Genomic DNA, 23842 nt, shown 5'->3' with positions numbered 1-23842 from the left:
AATATTTTATTTGTAAATTAAATTTTTATAAAATAATGAAGAAATATTGTTCTTTTTTAATGTAAAAATGCATTTTTTCTTTTATATAAATAAATGTTAACTTATAAAGAATAAAATTAATAAATTTAAGTTTATGTGTTTCTAAAATAACTAGTTAAAGATAAAAATTAAGTCAATTAAAGTTAAGTCAAAAGTTATTAACTTTTTAACTTTATTATTTAACTTTCAACTTTTTAACTATTACCAGAGAGAAGACTTTTCTCTGCTACTATCCAACACAAAACAAAAGAACAAGAATAGTACAATACAGAAGGATTTAGATAACACAATTCAATAGATAATTTTTAGTTGTAAAATAGATTATTTATACTTTTACGTGTAAACACTCAACCTTGGATAAAATATTCATGTGCATTCAGAGTATTATCGGTAATTATCCTACAGCTGATCTATTATTAATACTGCTACGCCGGTAATGAGTTATCCTTCGGTAGGAGACGTTACCGACGAGGTAAACTCGATCCCCACTTTATCCAAGTCCTCCTAGATCGGTGACTGGTGAGACACCATGAGACACCCAGGGACACCGAGCGCGGCGCGGTGCGGCGCGACGCGTTATAGCGCACACACGTACGCACATATACACGGGTAAAAGACGTCTACACGCACAATAGCGCGGTACCGTACGGTGGGTTACGTATCCGAGTCGGTGGTTTCCGCAGTTTTTTCGACGATGCCCTGGTGATAGCGACGTTCTCGGCACCGTGACCGCGCCACCGAACGCCCAGGAACGGTAAGTCCGTCGATCAGCCACCGACGCGTCGCGACAGCGATCGCGGGAGCGACGGAAGGCGATCAATGCGATCTCGCGGCGGGTGTGCCCGCTTTTCGCCCTGCTACCGTTCCCGTTCCCATTCGCGTTTCTCGCCGCCCGTTTGCCGCGCCGCGCCACGCCGTAGCGGTAGAAACCGTGCATCGCGTTAATAATCTGAACGCCCTCCTGGTGAGACCGGAACGAGACGCCGCCCGTCTCGCGCGACTCTCGCGGGGCTTGCCAATTCGATCGCGCGTTTCCGCTCTCCGCGAGGAGAGCCCTCCCTCCCCCTCCTCCCCCGCGTAAGGACGACGGAGTGAGATCATCGGCGGCGACGACGTTGAATCGAACGTACGACGACGCGCGTTCCGATCGGCTGACGAGCGCCCGAATCCCTTGCGGATCCTCCCGACGTGTCCCGGCGACGTCCGAGTACTCCGAGTGCTTCTCCCGCGGGCATCGATACAGCGTAATCCTTTCGACGCGTACGTGAAATGATACGCCATCCCGTCGACCTATTCCCTTTTTTTTTTCTCTCTGCTTTTCCTTCTCCGTTTCTTTCGGCACGCCGGGTGCACGCCCATTTTTTCTTCGCGTCACCATTGGCAACCACTGTCTCACAACATCCCGGTGAATTTGAAAATTTTAGATAATTGGGTCAGCTTCGATCTTGCGGCTGATTCACGCCGGGGCATTTTAAGCGCACGCGCATGCTCGTGTGTGTATATATATATGTGTGTGTGTGTGTTCAATTTTTGTGTTTACCTTTACCGCAAAGGCAAAAGCGCCACGGGGTGCACGACCGGGGAGTGATACATGATTAATTGAAGAAAATCAGGCGGTACTACGTTTGTTACCGCGTTCGCCGGATGCGACGAATTTTTTGCGATTATTGCTTTTTTATTTTCAACGAAATCGAGTGAATTCGAGTGCTGTTACGTCTCGCAATACGCCTTTCAAGGACCTAATGCGATGTTTTTAAAATTTTTGGGAAATCTCTGAAAACAGTCATCGTTGCCTTAACGAGCATGCGTCTAATGCGACACGCCAAATAAATTTATATTAACCGTTAAATTTTATTCATTATGTTAATCAATTTTATTCAGCTAGTAATCAATGCTATAAATCAATATCAATGACTGAAACTATATAGAGTTTTTGTTGACCCTGTAATGTATATTTTGGAGTAAAAGAGTAAAGAATCCATAATTATGTTTATTTATTTATTAGCAAGTGTATACAATTACTCAAGGTTTTGGCAAGAGTAGAAAAAATAAAAATATTTGTATTTATTATTACTAATGAACACTTATTAGTAACCTAACCTAACATATACTTGCTACAACAGTAAAAGTATACTAATTGACAGAAATTCTTTGCGAAATGCATCTCTCGTTTAACAGAAAAATAAGTTATTAGCTGAGCTCTAATTTGCATATTGAATATGATTCTTTTGCTTAATTGAGGAACAAGTGTATAAGTTTTTATGAAAACCTTATAAAATATTTGGTTATACATCTATAATAATAAGTATTATCATAATAAGTATTTATCATAAAATAAAGGAAAACTTTTTCAAAGATAGATAAAAAAATGTTTGTATTATTTGAAGAAATAGTTTTTATTTATTGTGATAAGCTTAGAATGTCACTTTTGAATTGTTCATTCTTTATGTACTGTTAGGTATGGAGGTGTAGCAATAGTATAAAACTATATGGGGATGTCTTTTGTGGAAAACTTTTATTTCTGGCTATTTATACAGAGATACTGTTTGTCAGAGCTCTGAATGAAAACACTTGAGTACACAGAATCAGACCTTTGTCTCAAAAGTTGGAATGTATTTATTTATTGAGGAATAGAGATAAGTTAGAGGTAAGCTAGACATAGGCTAGGTAGGGTGAGTTTTATAATAGCAGGAAGTCCGCTTACCTAGGAATGAGAGTTTTGTTGGGCGAGGTTTGTTAGCTTATTGACGTATCGTGTGCTTAGGCCAAAGAAAAAATGGCTTAGATAATAGAATAAGTTTTTACACGCACAGTATGCTTTTACTGAATTAAAATAATATACTCTGCAGAGTTTTTCACGTTTACTTGTCTTTTAATACTTTTAGTACTTTAATATTTTTATCACTTTAATACCTTTACTGATAAATTTAGTATATTATGTTATTAGTATAAACTAGTGAAGAGATCGGTCATTAATGAAATAAATTGTCTTATAATTTTTTTTAAATTAATTGATTAAGCTTTAATTAAAGTAATTGACTAAAAATGAATGATACACATGATGCGATTGATTTAATCGATTATTGAAGTAAACCAAATGTTGATTTAAAATAAATTATTAATTTTTAACCATATTTCAAAAATTACAGTCATAATTTTTATGAACAATTACGAACTTGAAAAATATATTTATCACATTAAAAATATATTTAAGTTGATATTAGCCAATAAATTTTATTTATTATATTAATCAATTCTATTCAGTTATCAATCAGTGTTATAAATTAGTGAAACTAGCAATTCATAATTAATGATTAATTTTTTAATAAACAGTAGTTAATCATTTTCAATCATTTAACTGAATTAATCACGATTACATACAATTTAATCGATTTATTTTATTAATTAAAATTTTAATTGATTGATGCCTAAAATTTATTTTAAGTAGCTACAAAATCTTAATCATTTATTATAATTAACTAAATGTTTAGTCATAATTATTAATTGATAAATTAATTAAATTTTTGCCCAACACTAGTATAAATTAAATTTAAACGATCACTTTGATTTATTTTTACTGTAACAGATAAAATTTCATTTTGCACTTTCGGTCTTTTATGATTTTAGAAACTTCCTGAACCTTTTTCCAAATATCTTTGGTTTGAGGGAAGAATTCTAAATGTTTTTTTCGCATATGTTGATTTTTGCCAACCTTTTCTCAGAAAACATCCTTATCACAATTAAAATAATTACTGTCTAGAATGTGTATTGTGTTATTTTAACAAAGACTTTTTCAATAAAGAAGATTCGTTTCGAGTATAAATCTTTTTTAGTTCTAGTCTCACATTGAACACAACTTGACATATGATAGGCATATGCTTACCAAGTATATCATCGCTTTAATAAACTTTTCAATCAGAATAGTTTTTCTGCTTGTACTTTACAGTATTACATTGCGTCTCGTATGTAACAGTACTCGGAGGAACAATCTCGGAAGTTTTTGAAAGCGAAAGATGCTTTTAAATTATTAGCATAGTTTTACTTTTTTCCCAATTTTTGGGGCTTTGAGCTAACTCCGATTAACTTATCGAATAATATTTATATTATTTTATTAATCTAAGTAGGATTATTAATATTTTGTTGTTTAATAAGAATTGAGCAAATTAATATTTTTTATAAACTAAATTAAGTTAAAGTTTATGGTTTATAAAATTAATTTAACAAATAGACCAACTTGTTTATGTTAATAACAAATTAATGTAGCTTTATGTTAATAAAAGTTGCATAAACAAAAAACTAACAAAGTTAAAAGTTGCATTAAAATTAGATTAAATTATATTAAAAGTTAATTTTCAAGAATATTCATGTTAATTTAGAATATCGTAATTTTTTAGCAATATAAATTATTAAATATTAAAGCCATTATAACATTGATCATCAAATAAATTAATATTTTCTTTTAAGTTTATATGAAATAAAGAAATATTGTTTTTTTTTTTTTTTTTTTACAACGGAATGCTCTTTTTCTTTTACGTAGGTAAATTTTTTATTTATAAAAGAAGTTTATATAAATTTTTAGTTTATATAAATTTTAAAAATAACTGGCTGAAGTTAAAAAATAATTTATCTGAAATTAACTAAATTAAATTATACAAGTTATTAATTTTTTATTATTTAACTTTTAAAGTTACTACTTAACTCTGTGTTTAACCCTGCGTTACTACGTAACCCCTAAGTTAATCACCGATTAAGTTAATCCGGAGTTGATCGAAGTTGCCGTTATCTCTTGTAATTTTCAATTAAGAAAAAACCTTCGATAAACGAAATTTTATTGTTTCAGTTTTCTGAATACGAAGTGACAATGAGACTTACCGTGTATATTGTTTCCACGCTGGTGCTTGGAGCATCAGCCATAAGTAAGTATAAATAATTCAATCATCTGTGAAATACCTTCAAATTATAGTCGACCATAGCTAAGATCTTTTTTTATTACGTTACGAATTGCTATGAATTGCTCTTTATTAAAATTGTGATTTTTTACTTTCAATTATAGTACGTGTCCCGGATACCGTAGAAGGTGAAACACACTATTATGAAAATCGTTTTTTCATAATCGTGCTTTCCATTATAAGCGATCTCTCATTCACGCAAGACCATTTTTTGTCACAGAATAAATTCTTTACACGGGGCTGCTATGTCTTTGTGTTCACACATTTACATGTACACATTGTATACATCTATTTATATATTCCAGATCATATACCCTCAATATTTGTACATTCACGCAGTTACACCTGTACAGTATACCTTTGGCTGTTAAAACGTGCGCGAAACATTTCATAAAAGCATAATCTAAATCGTTTCTATGTGAATTATGTTAGCATATTATTATTTATATTTATATTTACATATGCGATGCAATATAGTTTCAACATGTACACTGTGCAATATAAACACAACATAATTCCAATATACGAGCTGTAGCATATTTCTGTTAGATTCCAGATTCGTTAGTTTCAAAATGTCTGAATGCATTTGTATATATTTTAAAGAAACATTGATTTTTTTTCTACCTATATTTGTTCTATTCTATTTATATTCTCTTAATGTGGTATATTTATTTCAATCAAGTTATAGTAAGCTATGGCTGTAACCCCTGCCATAATTAAGTTAAAAATCATTAACATCTGTCATAGCGACATCTCATTACATTAAACAATGATTATAAATGTCTCTTGTCCCATTCTTGTTTAGATTATAGTTGTGTGTTTCTTTTTTTATTAGTTTACCTTTATTTCCATGGCATAATTAATCTAATACATTTTTTATTTATTAGTTCAATCGCCGCCACGAATATCTAAACAGCCGCCAACGGACGAGCAGCTGTTTCAAGTGGCTCAAGCAAAAGTCAATGAGAATGATAAACCATTTCTAATTGAGTGCGAAGCGGAAGGAGAGCCAGTTCCAACGTATGTATCTGCTGTTTCTTTTTTTAGACTCTGTTTAATACATTAAATATCGTAAATCTTTAAGTTGCTTTTCGCTTTGTCCGTTGACACTATTAGATAGTGCCTACAAGTGGAGTTATCGAGGAAATAGCTATTATGTAAATATACCACTTGTTAAGTTGCTCCAGAAAGGAATTCAAGAACGTACTTTCGGAATATCTCATTCATCTTTCATTGCACTTACGTCGAGCTTATTCATCTTGTGCAATACATAGAGAAGCCGGTGCAACCGGTCGATCTTAATTACAAGAATGATGTCATAGCTTTAGGATGTGTGAAATAATCATCACTAATACAGATGTTTGACTTATCTATAACCATATGGGCGTTGACGGAGCTTTTTATATAAACAAATAAAAACTAATACATAGTTTTTATTTGTGAGAAGACAGTTTTTTTATAAATTTGTGAGAAGACAGTTTTTTTATAAATAAAAAAACAACTTATAAAACTTATATGTTAAATTTATCATGTTATATAGTATATCAATGTTAAATTTTGATAATTTATGTGTAAATATATTATGTAAAGATTAATGTGATACATAATTATATACAACTTTATTGTATGCTAGAAACATGATTCAAGGCATAAGAAATTCTAATATTATACAATATTATATAGGTATCGTTGGATTAAAAATGGAAAGAACTTTGAATGGCCGGCGTATGACGATCGCATTTCTCAACAACCTGGTAGAGGCACATTGGTAATCTCGAGACCGAGAGACGAGGACTTGGGACAGTACCAATGCTTCGCCGAGAATGAATGGGGCATAGCTACATCGAATTCGGTGTTTGTCCGAAAAGCTGAATTAAATTCGTTTAAGGATGAAAGTCCAATGACCTTGAGCGCGAACGAGGGTTCCCCCTTCAAACTTACCTGCCAGCCACCTGATGGCTGGCCCAAACCAAATGTTTATTGGCTGATTCAGGATATCTCTGGTGGTATTAAGTCAATCAATAACTCGAGGATGACTCTCGATCCGGAAGGTAATCTCTGGTTCAGCAATGTCACGAGAAACGATGCTTCGGATGACTTTTATTATGCCTGCGCTGCCACATCTGTGTTCAGAAACGAATACAAAGTTGGCAATAAGGTTTTGCTAAACGTAATTTCTACGGGCGCGTCCGCCGGTCAGAACAAACATCCTCCTGAGAGGCAATACGTTAGCAGGAAGAACGAAGTTGCTCTGCGTGGTAAGAAGGTAGAACTGTACTGTATATTTGGAGGAACGCCTTTGCCGCAAATAGTTTGGAGCAAAAATGGTCATTTGCTCAAGCCGAGTGATAGAATAACTCAAGGAAATTATGGCAAATCTCTCATTATAAAACATGTCAATTTTGAGGATGAGGGAAAATACACCTGCGAGGCATCGAACGGAGTGGGATCAGCTCAGTCATATTCGATAAGCCTGCAAGTAATGGCCGTGCCATATTTCACCGTTGAGCCAGAGTTCGTGAATGCTGCGGAGGATGAGACTGTAGAGATCAGATGTGAGGCTAGCGGAGTGCCTGTTCCCGAGATCAAGTGGATCCACAACGGTAAACCGATTTCTGAAGCACCGCCGAACATTAGAAGGAAGGTCACGCCAAATTCCATTATTATCGAGAGACTGGTGAAAAAAGATACAGGAAATTACGGGTGCAACGCTACCAATTCATTGGGATACGTTTATAAGGATGTATATGTGAACGTGTTGGCGCTCTATCCGGATATCACGCAACCGCCCACGGACTTGAGCACGGTCGATGGCAAAACCATCCGGATCACGTGCCGCGTTTTCGGTGCGCCTAAGCCCGAGGTCAAGTGGGTTAGGAACGGACTAGAATTAACCGGCGGCCGTTACAAGACCCTGGATGTAGGTGATTTAGAGATCGAGAACGTGATATTCCTGGACGCCGGTATTTACACGTGTTACGCTTCCAATAAATTCGGTAAGGTGAATGCGTCCGCTAGTTTGATAGTGAAAGAGCACACCAAGATAACGGATAAACCGGAGGACTACGAGGTAGCAGCAGGTTCTACTGCCACATTCAGGTAAAATTTCACGAGATATTTCAAGAAATATTGAATATAGATATATCTTGAGAGAAGTGAAAGTAAATCTGTAACCTGATGTATAATTAAAAAATCTTGCTTATCCTTTTTTTTTATGTTTTAGGTGCAATGCCGTTGGTGATCCGACTCTACCTCTAACCATAGACTGGCTGAGTAATGGTGAACCAATAGATTTCGAGATGGAACCGAGATTCGTACGAAGCACCGATTATTCTTTAATGATCACAAAGACGACTGAATTAGATTCCGGTATCTACACATGTGTCGCCCGTACTGATCTCGACGAAACGAGAGCACAAGCGACGCTGATAGTTCAGGATGTACCTAATGCGCCGCGATTAGTCAGCATCAAGTGCAAGTCCAACTCGGCTATGGTTGAATGGATACCTATGGGAGATAACAGAGCTCCTATTCTGCGTTACACGATTCAATACAATACTACTTTTACACCAGATACTTGGGAGATATCCAGAGATCACGTCCCAGCTACGGATTTGAGATACGAAGTACCTATGTCACCTTGGGCTAATTATACATTCCGCGTCCTTGCATGGAATAAAATTGGTGAGTTACTCTTGAAAATTAGAAAAGATTATTCAAACTAAATTGTAATGATATTTAATTCATTAATCAATATTAATAAATGATAAATCAGATGTGAACCTTTTCGCTAAGTTGAGCTGAATACCAGAACTACACTCCTGTACGCATAGCTCAGCCGCATAATGCGATCAGACAAGATATTATAATATTATATTAATGATATTAGTAGCGTCGTCAATGTTTCACTGTTTATATACTGTATATCTAAGAATTACGCATACATACATAACAAAGAAATATCGAAATATAGAAGAGTGCCACTATGACTCTTCATTAAACGATTGTCTAGTCTAGAGGGAAGCCACTATAGTAGCGCAAAGTGGTTAAAATTTTCAAATCGATTTATCATAGTTATTATCTTTTCTCCAGAACAAATACATTATAAACGTATTGATATTGTTTTCTGACGCAGGTCCTTCTCTACCGTCACCACACAGCGAGGTTTGTACCACCGAACCGGACGTTCCTTACAAAAATCCGGACAATGTTATGGGCAAGGGTACAACGCCGCAAAATTTGGTTATTTTATGGACCACCATGCCGCAGATAGAGCACAATGGGCCCAAATTTCTATACAAGATATTTTACAGAAGAGATATACCAGGTGAAAACTGGGTTACAGTTGATGTACATGATTGGAGGAAAAATAATGTGCTGGTGGAAAATCAACCTACTTATCAGAAATACAGAATTAAAGTCGTTGCAATAAACGAGAAAGGAGAATGTAGAATTCCAGCTGAGGAAGTTATCGGATATTCCGGAGAAGACGGTAATTCGCTGATAAAATTGCTTTATTTTATTATTACGATATATTAAAGCCCTGCGTACAATGAAGGTAATATTAGACACTCTTGTTAGAAATAAATATTAAATATTTGAAATGAAAATTAGGCATAGACATAAAACATAACGCACAATGGATAATATGAATAATATATAAGGCATAAATGGTATTGTATAAGACACAACATAATTTATTATTTATTTATATTATTTATTGAAGAAATTGATTCTAAAACTCTAATTCCTATTTTTAATTTAGCAGTACATTGTACATAGGAACTTATTATATTAACATCAATATTTATGTAACATATCAACTTCCCAGCTGATAAAACATTAAATTGCTATTTCAGTACCTCTACAAGCACCTGGTAATTTTACACTAAATCAAATAAAATCTGGTACAACCGCTCAGCTGTCGTGGAGTTCGGTACCTGAGGATACGGTAAGGGGCGAATTGCAAGGATACAAAATTCAAACATGGACGGACAAAGACGGCGAGAAGGGAATGCGCGAGATTGATATTCGTGGTGGAAATAAAACGCATGCTTTAATCACGAAATTCGTTCCATATAGCAAAAATTTCGCAAGAATACTTGCTTACAACGGCAGGTAATATCACTTATTCAATTATATATTATCCTATTTTACTTTTCGTAACTATCTTGTCTTTAAATAACGTTTGTTTTGTATAGGTATGCCGGTCCTTCGTCTGAGACATTAAGCTTTGACATGCCAGAAGGAGTACCAGGAACAGTACTCAGTCTCGAAGCATTCCCCATGGGATCCAGTGCGCTGTTTTTAGTGTGGACGCGGCCCGCGGAACCGAACGGTATATTAACCGGATATAAAATTTATTATCAAGTTGTGAACGGCACAAAGTTGGGAACGTTACTTGAGAGAAAACCGCATGTTACGGATCCACAAGCTACGAGTGCCAAATTAGCCGCACTAGCGCCCGACACGATATATCGCGTTCACATACGTGCCACAACCAGGGTCGGTGAAGGCAATGAGTAAGTGTCGCAATTACAAGTAAAAAGTTAAACATTAGTAATACTTACAAAACGTAAACTTATAAACATTACTTTATGTTATTTTATGTATGTTGCTTGTGTATTTGTGTAGTTATTTTATTGAGCAAAAGACAAGAACGTCTCAACGACCTGACGTCCCACACTTTACATGGGAAACCGTACCAGTGGAGAATGGATATTCAAACGTAAGGGTCATTTGGTTGCCGAATTTGAACGGTAATCCGGGAAGCCATTTCTTCGTCAAGTATAAGCTGAAAGGCGAAACGATATTTATGGAAACAAAGCCCGAGTTCCAATCGACATACATTGAGGTATGTTTACAATTATAAATTATTTATGCACAAGGCTTTCACAATGTACCTCGTTTTTAACGAATTCAGATCTCATGTCTTGTGTCTCAGTCTTAGATTATCATGTCTAGATTGTAATTAATAATGTATTCATTAAATTTGCATTTTGATTGTACCTAACTATGTTCCATTCCATATTATAAACTAGATAAACAATCGTACGATTATTAAAAAATTGTTCAATCTCACAGATTCGTGGTCTTCAAAGTGGTGAAGTTTACATAATGTCGGTTGTTGCTGTTGACGGAGATTACCTGAGCGAGAGTGCCCCTAAAGAAGTAGAGACGAGTAGCGAAGGACCAATTATTCAACCGAAGGAAAATGTTGCGACAGCCGGCTGGTTTATTGGTAATGTTTCTCTCTAATCAATTTTTTTTAATCAATTTTCTTGACGATTGACACTTGTCAAAAACAACAATATTTTTACAGGGATGATGCTAGCAATTGCCATCCTTCTTTTGGTGCTGATAATTGTTTGCGTGATTAAACGAAACAGAGGTGGAAAGTACGCGGTCCATGAGCGTGAATTGGCCGCCGGTCGCGGAGATTATCCCGATGAGGGTGGATTCCACGAGTATTCGCAACCGTTAGACACCAAATCGGCTGGCGGACGTGCATCCTTGGCATCTTCTTCTCATCAGGATGGTAAACATCCTGAATCTGATACTGATTCCATGGCGGAATATGGTGATGGTGATACAGGTAATTGATTTAAAATTCTATACTTGGAATTGCTAAAAATATATCTAGAATAGTCTTCAGTTTGTAATTAAAAACATTTGCTGCACGTATTTTTCGAATTAAATATTATGATAACTGATTAGTTATCTATACATACATTTCACAATGTACATGTACAGTCAAATTCCTTTAATTTTAAATCATCGAGATCAAGTAAATCCTCTATTTTCAATTTTTTTTTTTTTTGCTTTTCATATTTTAATAGCACATGCACAGATTATGTTCTATCCATGTAGAATTAGAAAACAAATAAAAAACAACGTATGCAAATTTACACATACGTTGTACAATATATGTGTACGTATAATTTACGCGTAGTAAAATAAAAAGATAGAAGAAAGTGCAATGCCAAAAAGGAAAATTAACTTGAAGTAGATATCTGTTGAGAATAGAGGAATTAAAAAAAGGGAGAGGGAGTTTGGAAAATTTGACTTATAAAATAGGGTACGTATTGTTGTCACGTTGATAAATGCACCAAATTTTAATATTTTTGTAATTAATATTTTCGTTTTTAATACCTTAGTATAGAAAGCATAATGAAATGGCGAGTCTCATATTTCATGTGAGCACAGCTGAGTTTATTTTCACACTTATTCAAATTTTTCTTGTACCATGTAATTGTGCTTTTCATTTTGTATACACTTTGCAGCCGCAATTACAAAAGTTGTATTCATTTATATTGTATTTGTGTTAGACTATTTTATTTTCAATTTTTCACGTATATTTCGTTATATGTTTTATTTGCTTCATTGCTTGACTTACACAGAGGGCATGAACGAAGATGGTTCTTTCATTGGTCAGTATGGCCGACATCGTAAGCAGGAACCAAATTCACAAGCATTTGCCACTCTAGTCTAAGGTAAGTTCAATAAACTTGTTCGCATTCATGCTTTAATCAATTAATTTGGAAATTAATATATTTTTACAATATCTTATAAAATTGCATGTTACTGTTTATAGCCATATCCACTTTATTATTTTAATGATGACAAAATTTATTTTTAAAATGAAAAAAAGTCTTTAGGTATACATATGTATATTAGTGTTATATTTTTATATATTTTCTATGTAATAGAATTCTTTTTTTGTTCTAGGGCGTTTTACGGAGGATGGATCCTTCATCGGACAATACGGACCTAAAGGTAGACCAGAGGAAACACCACCCATTCCGACTGGTACTATGGCCACGTACGTGTAACATCCGCAACTAACTTAATCAAAGCCGCATAAAAAATTTTTTCTCGTTACGGTCAAGGATCCGCCCGATCCTTGGTTATTGCAGCAGCTCTGCTATGCACCTTGCGCTGGGCGCAATGTCCAACACTATACTGCCAATTAGACTCTGGGTTTTGGGTTTTATAGTTTCTGTAGGAACCATGACTGTCTTTTATAATCATCCAAAATACTGTAAATCTTCAATAATTGTGATTTTGAGTTTTTTAATCAATTAAAATACTACGAACATTCCAAACTTTTTAACCTTTTTTTTTTAGATTTTTTTTACAACGGAAGTGTAGTATGTAAAAGATTAATTTCTCATTATGATAATTATTTACTTTATATTATCAAACAAATGTTAACGATTAATCATATCTCTATTTTAATTATAAAACCCAAGAACATTATAGGTGTTTCATAGCGTGCAAGCTATTTATGGAAATAGTATTGTAGAAACTATTCTAATAGCATTGACCGTAATATCTTTGACAAAGCCAGGTTGAAATAGACACTCCAATTGGTGACAGAGGTATACGAGTTGCATCCGTGTTATTCCAAACTCGTGGAAATGTAAAGTACTTTTAAGACTGCATGTAGTATCCAATGTATTTTACAATATGATCTCTAAATTTTTCGCGTTGGTTTTTAGTTTTATGAACGTGTGCATATCTCTTCTAATATAACGTGAAATATAGCGTTGTAATTAAAACAAATTGGAAATTGATTTGATTAAAAGTGAGCATTGCTTATGATACAAGTACTGAGTCGTTTTTAAAATTTGTTTATGCCAAAATAATTTTTTATTTATACTTTGTCAATAGAAATTTGTTTTTTTTTATTCTCCAACAGTACATATTATATTATAATATAAGAGAAGACATTTTGCAACATTGAAATAATCTAAACAAATATGAACAATAACATTTTTAAATAAATGACATTGAAACATTATGTATAAATGTAATAGAAGGAAATTATTTTTAAGAAAAGTTTAAGTACATGTATAAATAAGCAAAAAGACTGCAAAATTCAGTTTCAAAATTCTTATATTATATTAACGTGTTACATTGACCGACTGTATATTAAAATATATCTACAAGGAATTAAATATTGGTGCCTACATTGGATTTATAAATACCTGCAGTAACTATTACTTATGTCTAACACGCGATTTGCAAAAGTGATTCCTTGCTTTAAATGGAATATAGTGTGATTTTCGTGATAAGCGCTTGAACAAAAGAAAATAAAAATCATAAAATCGTAATCATTGAAATTGATATAATAAAATAGGAAATGCTTGAAAATTGTTTGCTGTTTCACATGCATAAATTAAACTAAATTATTGAATTGAATATTAAATTATTAAAAGTAATAACACGATTTTTATAATATATTAAAATTATCTAATTTTTTATTTGAAATAGGGATGCTTAATATATTAACGAGTAACATTACATATTAACATGCAATCTTGTGTAAAAATAAAAAATTTGTAAATGATGTAGTGTCGCAATCTGGCTTCGACTGATTTTAACTTTAATCTCGTAATGGACAGTTACACTAAGAACCTTTAGCCGCGATGAATTTTTACTCTGCCGAAAAAGGGCCAAATCTAACTGAACGAATAATAATCTATAATTATCATGCACTTTACACTTTCATTATTAACAAACACACTTTACACACACACGTGGGCGCGTGTATGCGCGAAAACAATAAGGATATGCGAGAGATAGTAAAGAATATTAAAGTAATATTAAAAAGAAGATTGTATATGCACTACAAGTAGATAACAGAAATCGCAAGGCCTCTATAAGTAATTGTTGCTTTTGTATGTGAAACATGCTTCGACGAAAACCCTTTTATTTTTATGAGAGTTTACTTTGCTTTTTGGTAATTTTATTATAATCCAATAATTCTAAGGTAATGCTATATTATTTAATATATGAAGATATTAAATATATATAAATATATATAGAGAGAGAGAGAAGAAAAAAGAGAGAGACATTATATATATATATTAATTATGAATTATTATGCGAGTAATTCTTAAAAAGATACGCGACGATCACAACAGAGCAACTATAATTATTATTACTTAGTGTATGGGATGTTAAAATTTGTTTAGACCTTTAAGTACAATTTGTACAATTTGTTTAGATAACCGTTAAGTTAAATGTAGTCAATGCGATGTACAGGTTGTCTGCAAAAGTGTCGCAAGCAAATATGTCAGGTACAAAGATAAAGTGAAAGAAAGATAGGTACAAAGTGTATAATATTTATATACATACATATGTGCGAAAAATCACGAAGTATAGTATTCTTAAATGATATATCTTATACCGGACAGGATTTTTTCAAGATAAATTCTTATACAAAGGACGTTCTTATACTGGATACAGAATTATTCTTCTAATTGAAATATATTTGTTACGGTCTTTTTTGCCGAACATCCTGTACAAGTGACTTGGACGTCACATAAGATTAAGATTTCTTTCTATTGGATTGAGTCATAAATAATTTCCTAGTAAATTTTCCCCATATATTCATCTTTTTGAGAAATCCCTTAAATAAATCACCGTGGCGAATGACTTTTGTTTCCTCAAATAACCACTCATTCTTTTAAAACATGAAGTTAAACAATGGCATTGCGACCTTAACAGTCGGACATCCATTTCTTCTCTATTTATGTGGCGCCGTCTCGCACATATAAAGACGAAATAGCTCTTATACACATTTATCCCTCTAATCTTTTACTACACAATCAAAATTTATAAGCGACAAATGGGCTTTAAAAATCTTGAATATATTTGACCCGATCACGTCCGCAACCGCGCACAGCTATTTTCAAAAATTTTTCAGGATAAGAAATTTTTAAACACACGTTTTTTCGCCATACTATGAACTGTTTAAAAATTCATTATCGAAAGAAAACGGATGAAGGTGTAAAGCGTGATTTGACAAAAAATAGAATGGAAAGGCATTTGCCACGTGATACTTTGGGAATTCGAATTATAGGGATAATGCTACAGCAGCAGCTGAAAAAATATTCAGCGCATGCTGTGGCGACGGTTTGACAAACATGGAATCGGTTTCCATCGGTTTCTTTCTCCACATGTGATTTTAAAAGAGTTAATGGTAGCTCGTATTTCTGACTTTAACGAAGTGACAAAAGGCCAAAACTCACGTCACATGATCCAGGTCCACAAAAAGAAATTCTACAAAAAAATTAAACAGAAATATGTATGAAAATAGAAAAACAAAAGAAATGGAAGTTACTTGTAACTCGATCCAATCCGTATTATTGGCTTATCGTAATAAGAAATGAGCGTTTTCGTATTATATATCCGTTATGATGTTATTACATATTGACGTTAAAAAAAAAGCTTGCGTTAATTAGGTAAACCGTAAACTTCTATGACGGTTGCGACGATAAAGACTGGGCAAGCAGTGACACGTTCTCAACCGAAGAAATTATTTATGAGTTCACCCGATGCGATGCTATGTAATTTGTAGACTTATGGTGTGCGTACGTACCATAAACGAAACGTAATAACGGGCGATATTAACGATATACGAGTTAATCTAATATCGCCGGTGCACAATCAATAGTACAACTGTGCAATCTCTGAACTTGCAATCGAAACCGCAATTACCTATATAGACAAGTATAAGATTGCATTCTCGGATCAATATCTCTAACGTGCGACTGCTGGAGCAATAACCGTGACGAAATTGACGAAGTGTTTCGAATCTCGATGTCCAAGTCACACATACACAACACATGCACACACGAGCGCGTTTACATTCTTAGAGTATTTTTCTATTGCGCTAGATATTTATCGATATTTACCGAAATATAGCGAGATTCATTCATTCTGCACCGTTGAACCATCAGTTAGACGCGTTGACAGCTAATGTTGTATACATATATATATACAAACTTCCAAACTTTCGCACCTCGTATTTTCGTACGCTGTATTATTTTTTTGTATTTCTTTTTTTTTATAATTTTATACTTTGTATAGAAAAAAGCATTTGCGTTTATTGCGCGATCCTATCTATAATAGACGCGCGCTTTGCGGCAGCCATCGGTCTTTCGACTGTGTTTCTGAGGTATTTGCGTTACCTCGACGAAGGGCGAGAATATCTATTGCTATTCTGCTTGATATTAGAATGCGTTTGACAAGGGAAACGATTCGTGACTTATTAAAGAGTGTTCATTGTATAACGAGCACACGTTACTCCGAAAAAAAGTCTTGACTCTTTTTATAGTGCATTTTCTATTGAATCTCAATTATTTTGTAATATACAAAGTGTTCATTCGATTAGCTCAATCGTGATCATATTACGCATCATATTGACTGTCCTGTTGTTAAGTGGAACAAACGAAGATAGATTCTATCAAGTTGTTAATAATTAACGTATCTCTCAACTTTCCAACTTCAATACTCGTCGAACATTCGTTACTTAAAGGTGTTGCAATCGTCGTTCAAGGGCGATCTGCTATAAGAAGAGTCGACGCGAAAACAATGAATCTCAATGATATAACTCAACGTGTGCCCGTTTACCGTGCGAATCCTTCATTGTATATTATCCCGATATTACTGATATGCCGATGTATTTTTCGCCGTTTATAATATTACATATGCAGCTATAAAGAGAGCGCATTTTGTGTATTCTCGCATCGGCATCGCGGTTTTAGATAATTTTTCTACGAGATAAAAAAAAATGCAAAATACAGTCTAGAAATAATGCGCAGGGCCGTCCACTCGTGGCGCTTTGAATAATCGCAAACTTTTATCGAAAATCACGCAGAACTACTACAAGCAATACAAAGGGCATAAATGGCCTAACTTTCATCGTGAACATTTTCATCCTCACGCAAGGGAGTTAACGCATAAACGCTCGCGCGCGCGCGCGCGATCGGATGGGCCACCCTGTATTGAATCTCATCTTCTCGTAAAGCAGCGATTACCCAAGACCAGACGTCACTACGTTGTATAATAATTAAGCGAATAATTGTGTCTCTTAATTTTTAAGTTACTCATTCACGAACGCGATCGCATTGATACGCATCCTGCATATTTGCCCGCATAACTCCCATGTCAGAAAAAGAGAATAAAAAAAAACAAAGGAAATTCACAAAAGTGAGTACCACAGTTCACTCCACCCGTCGATGTATGCACGTCCAATAATGCCAGTCGAGTTTCGTTTAGTCACTCCCATCTGGCACAATGAAATTGAATATATAATAACAGGTTGTCACTGTAAATTTTAACTCACGTTAAACTTTAAACGCGCTTGGGTTTATTAAGATTTTTATTTTAGTTATTAAACATTAATTGCAATCAAAGAAAAAAATATTATAATTTAATTTTGTATTTCAATTTTAAAAGAATGTAACTTTTAATTATGTGTAATTTTTTAAACATTTATTTATAAAATATTTATACATATAATGTATATTGTTTATTTATATATTATAAACTAGATTTATATAATACATATAAATATATATTGAATTCGTATTATATAATATATATATATATATATATATATATATATATATATATATATATATATATATATATATATTTTAATGTGTATACAATTTTAAATGTGCGTTGTGTGCGTCTTATATGTACTTTATTTGCATAGAAAGTTTGGGCAGTATCAACTTCCAAACTTGTTTATTTACTTTCGGGGGACAAATTATCATTATTATTAAGAATAGAAACAATCGTCGGGTTTAATTCCACTAAGCGAACACAGAAATCGAACGAGATGTGACCGATAATGCGATTATGCCGGACAGGTTTTTTGCGTCCGTGTTCCCGATCTGTGAGCTACTACGGGTTCTTTCTTCCTCTCCCTCGTCGCGGTTACAGACGAATAAAGGATCGAGGGAGAATAAAGGGAGGCACAATCCGAGAGCCGCGTCCACAGAAATATAACTTCGCTAACGAACGAATGCATGCGTCGAACGGTAACTTTTCGATCACTCGGCCACGATATCATTTAGCATCGGACAAAGACATCTCTTAGGGCTTGAAAATCCATCAAGATATTGCTCAAGATATACAATATAACAGTTATTTAATCTAAAGAACAAAGAGAGAAAAAATTTAGTTGATACAAAAGTACATTCTTCTCTAACAAAGATAATAATAATTGAAAAATAAATGTAGAAAATAGAATAAAGAAAGATCCAAGAAAGGTATTAAATAAGGATGTTCTCTTTCACGGGGGGTTGTTATATTTCTGTGTATATTTGGATGAGATCGTGCCACTCTTAATTCTGTATATCTCGTTCATTTATTAATCAAAATTGTATTTTTGATTTGCCTACAAAGAAAGAATTTTCATGAAGAGCTAACGACATTCTTATTCCTCTACATTTAGTAGATCAAATCGTTACATCCAAATCGCATTTAAAAATAGTATAATAAAATTTTTATGGTTCAAAATGGAAACTGGAAAATTGTTTTTCGAGTTACGTCATTGTTATAGCGATACGTGAATTATACGAATTTCGGAAAAAAAAAGAATATTCTCGTTCAGGTAAAAGCGACAGAAAAATGGTCTAAAGAATCTATATTTGAAGGGAAGCGCTCTGTTAGGGGCACCCTGCGTAGCCATGAAATTTTGAGGGATAATCGGAGACATCTGCCACGCAGGAGGAGTCCGTGACGATAAAACGTACGATTGATCTCCGATCCCATGCGCGTTATACATGGGCTCGTGAACTGGAAAGCGACGAGCTATAAGAGCGTCCGCAAGCAGGCAGGCAGGCAGGCAGCGCCGGTTTATTCCTGATCGAATGTTTTTGCACAGCCGCCGCAATCCTAATTGAATTCGCTGTCGGCCGCTCCCGCGGAGCTGCACCGAGAGCGGTGCGTAGAATCACACGCGCCGTATATACGAATTTACTCTTCATCGTATAATTGTGCGGCCGAAAGGCGAGTGAAAACAAGAAATAGTCGTGTCATTCGAAATTAGCTTGTTCTCCTTCAGCAAAAATTTAAAAAAATATCACAATTTCCAGAGAATCAAAAAAATGAAATTAAAACCTGGTTGTCTTCGATTTTTCGCTAGATCTTTTTACAAACGATAATCGCAAAGATAATGTCAAACGTTTCACGAAGGTAAAATTATTTAAAAATATATCTATTTGATATAGAAAGGAGGAAAATTTTTGTTTGAATAGAATGTTACATCCTGTCAATTTATTTTTTTTTTTTTTATATAATTACTTGACTGAACGAGAAGCGAAAATTATCATTCTAAATTTAATTTTTTTAATAGAATAAAAATATAATTCTAAATTCTCTTTATTTGAAAGAATTGCATAATCGGACAGTCTCAGATTTTTCATCAAATTTTTTTTATAGGTTTGCGATAATCGTAAACATATGTCGAATATTTTACGAAGATACAATTATTTAAAAGTGCGATAGGGAATCAGGCCATTACAGATTTCTCGCTAGATCTTTTCACACGATAATCGTAAAGGTAATATCAAATGTTTCATGAAGATAAAATTATTTAAAAATATATCTATGTGATATTGAAAGGAGGAAAGCTTTGATATAGAAAGTCAGACCTTGTCAATTTATACTTTTTTTTTTTTATAATTGTTCGATTGAGTAAGAAGCGAAAATTATTAGTATTATTCTAAATTTAATTTTTTATAGAATAAAAATGTAATTTTAAATTCCCTTAATTTGAAAGGATTGTAGAATTTTACATTTTTCATCAAATCTTTTTACCCGTTTGTGATAATCTCAAACGTTATATCGTATGTTTTACAAAGATACAATTATTTAAAAGTGCGATAGGGATGAGAACCAGGCCGTCTTAGATTTTTCACCAAACATTTTTACAAGTGATAATCGCAAACGTTATATCGAATGTTATATACAAAGATAAAATTATGTAAAAATATATCTACACTATCTCTTTGGTTAACATAGAAAGTAACAACATCCTGTTAATACAATTTATGCTTCTTCATATAATTGTCTGACTAAAAGACGAGTGAAAGCAAAAATTGTTACCATTCTAAATTAAATTTCTTCTGTAGAAGAAGCGAAAATATACTTTTGAATTCCCCGAGTTGAAAAAAAATTTGATTAAAGAAGATTATGCTTTACAATTAGAACATCACAGATTTTTCGTTACAGACTGTTTTACAAGCAACAGTCGCAGAGGCGGCGTCGAATATTTCATACAGGAAAAATTTAAGAGTTCGAAGACGTTCTTCAGGACTTGCGTTCAAAAATTCGGACAATAACGGTTCGGGATATTTTCGGGAATATTCACGTAGTCCATGTACCGGAAGAAGAAAGACAAAGCAGGAAGAAAACGAAAGATGGGAGAGATGGTAACCTCAGCCGCGTAGGATAACAATGGACCACTTGTTAGGTAGCCCATCCCTCGACCCGGGAATACAACGAATACTATTGGTCATTCATTGAGGCCTCTCTCGGAGCCGAGTATCTCGGCAGATCGGTCTAGAAATAGATCTGATCCAGTTATTTCCGATTATCGACGAATGCAAACCTTATTATCAGTCTAGGAAAACTATCGCCTCGTCACGAACGTCTCACGTGTCTATGAACATACGCTGCAAATAGGATTCTGCGAATATGTGATAATGAATTTAATTGAATATACGTATAAAAATAGAGATATAATAAAAATGAGAAATCTAAAAAATGCTGGAACGGGAAAATAAACGTAAAATAAAAACGATACCATCTACATCAAAGAAACACTTTCGCCTATTTCAGTTATATTCAGTTTTCAATAGTGTCAGCTCTCAATATATCCTCGGCCTTTTCCTTTCTTTTTTTTCAATTTTGATCAATCTTTTACATGCAGGAATGTTCATAGTAATTTAAGCATTTTACGCGTCGAACAGAATAATGATGCAAGCGCATGATGTGGCGAATTTACGACACGGAAGTAAAATTCAATTGTCGACAAGATATGAGGAATGGGAGAGAGAGAAAACGCAAGAGATGAGGGAGAGATAGCAGAGAACCGGCGCGATCGGACGAAAGATGTTAAAAACTGGTTCCCTCGGTCCAAGATTTCTTATCACTTTTTTCGTTAAATTTCGATTTCCGCGTACGTACAGTGCTTTCGACAAAATCAATCTAAACACTTTCTTTAAAATGGGTGATTATACATTTAAACAAATTGGTTTCCGATTCGCGAGAAATTAATCTATAAGTGTGGACAACTGCGAGAAATACAAACATGGCTTTGGAAATATTCTTCGAATTTGATTAATCGCAAAAAAGAAAGGACGCGAGTGAAAAAATTTATAAGCAGATGTTCAGGAGAGAAGAAGAAAAGTGTAAAAATTGTATTATAATTAATTGATTATAGACAAATGTTACGTTCCTAAAATTGCAAATGGCTTAAAAAGATCTGAATTAAAACTAGAATGTTTTAAAATTTTTCATATCAGAGAGATTATTGGATTAAAATAATATTCGATTTTATCTTCAACAACTGTTTTCATTCACAATGTACTATCACTTACAATGTACTATCGATTTAACTAGATATTACAAGTATAAATTGAGTTTTCATTTATCTTTCTCTAGTTAACTTACATTATTATAAAATTAATATGGATTCTACAAAGTTTAACCAAAGTAACTTACATATTTATCATTTAATAATAAAATATCACAAGTATAAACTGAGTCTTCATTAATCTTCTTCTAGTTAACTTACGTTATTATACAATTAACGTAAATTTTGCAAAGTTTAACAAAATTAACTTACAAATTTATCATTTAATTAAATATTACAATTGTAAACTGAGTCATCATTGTTTTTATAGTTAACTTACAATATAAAACTTGTAAAGTTAACGTGAATTTTATAAAATTTAACAAGTTAACTTATACGTTAATAACTTAAAACATCGATAAAGCCCACTTTAAACAATTTATAGTTCGCGTCAGAATTTTTAGAAGAGAATTCTAATTTCAATTTATAATTTATTTATAATTTCATATACCGTGCAATGAAAAAAAAAAACAATTCAAATAATTAATAAATACACATACACACGAGCATACATTCTAAGACAAAAAATATTAAAATACACACGTTCGTTACAATATCCGGCACATAAAATTATAAATAGCATTCTATTTTGAATTCCGTCGCAAATTATAGATCGTCTAAATTGAGCTTGAGATGGTAAAATAAAAGAAAACGAAAAAAAAAAAAAGCGCGCGGGAGAGGTGCAAGGGCAAAGCGGAGAGCGGAGCGGAGCGATGAGAAGAGGCGATCCGCCGAGGCGCATTGTGCACGCAGCCTTACTCGCAGCGGCGAGAGCGGCGGCGACGACGGCGCTCTCGCTCCCCGGCGTGCCCCGGGTCCGTCTGCGAGATCTCTATCTCGCTCCACGGAGAGGTTCTGCTACTCGCTCCGCGTGCCTCGACTCTCATTGAGAGTCAGTCAGTCAGTCAGTCAGTCCGGCGGAGCGACGCGGTTCGCGCGCATCATTCGCGAGCGAGAGAAGAGTCCTCCAGCGTGTGTGTGCACACACGCGCGCGCGCGCGCGCCCCTCACACACTCGTTTTCTTCCTCATCCCTTGAACGCTTTCCCCTCTCTCTCTCTCTCTCTCTCTCTCTCTCGTTCTCTCCGCCCTTCTGTTTTACCGATCGAGGGGGTAGACAACCGTGCGTTGAAATCACCGCCGCCGCGGGATCTCTCCGGCATCTCTCCGCCGCCGCGCGCGAGGAGAGGACTAGAGGAGACGCGCCGCGCGATCGTGTCCGGTGTGCGCGCGCGCGCGCCCGTGAAATCCTCCGATTTCACGCGTCGGATCGCCAACGGCACGCACGCCCCGGCACGTTCAACTAATATTATATAGGGAGGCGGCAGCGGTCAGCGGTGAGCGGCCAGCGGCGGCCGGGTACGGGCGCGTTGCGTTGCGTTGCGCGTTTAACCGCCAGTGCACGCACGACG

The 23842-nt window shown here is 34.5% G+C and overlaps 1 protein-coding gene across 7 annotated transcripts; it reads left to right on the top strand.

Moving 5' to 3' along the window:
• The first annotated feature begins 460 nt into the window (after nt 1–460).
• LOC105194779 (neuroglian) lies at nt 461–17990 on the top strand. Of its 7 annotated transcripts, XM_026131262.2 has the most exons (14): nt 462–793; nt 4880–4955; nt 5093–5116; nt 5876–6008; nt 6672–8087; nt 8212–8672; nt 9124–9480; nt 9848–10106; nt 10190–10510; nt 10623–10842; nt 11073–11229; nt 11311–11583; nt 12389–12481; nt 12717–17990. In XM_026131262.2, the coding sequence occupies exons 2-13, from the start codon at nt 4901–4903 to the stop codon at nt 12478–12480; spliced, it is 3768 nt and encodes a 1255-aa protein (XP_025987047.1). In that variant the 5' UTR covers nt 462–793; nt 4880–4900; the 3' UTR covers nt 12481; nt 12717–17990. The 7 variants fall into 7 exon arrangements, with proteins under 7 accessions (XP_025987044.1, XP_025987047.1, XP_025987048.1 ...); XM_026131259.2 differs by lacking the exon at nt 12389–12481 and having other exon boundaries at nt 461–793; XM_026131260.2 differs by lacking the exons at nt 462–793; nt 12389–12481 and adding an exon at nt 823–1299.
• Nucleotides 17991–23842: the final 5852 nt, after the last annotated feature.

The sequence above is a fragment of the Solenopsis invicta genome, chromosome 1 (genome assembly GCF_016802725.1).
Source record: "Solenopsis invicta isolate M01_SB chromosome 1, UNIL_Sinv_3.0, whole genome shotgun sequence".
NCBI classification, from domain to species: domain Eukaryota; kingdom Metazoa; phylum Arthropoda; class Insecta; order Hymenoptera; family Formicidae; genus Solenopsis; species Solenopsis invicta.
This window is presented reverse-complemented; position numbering and strand designations above follow the sequence as displayed.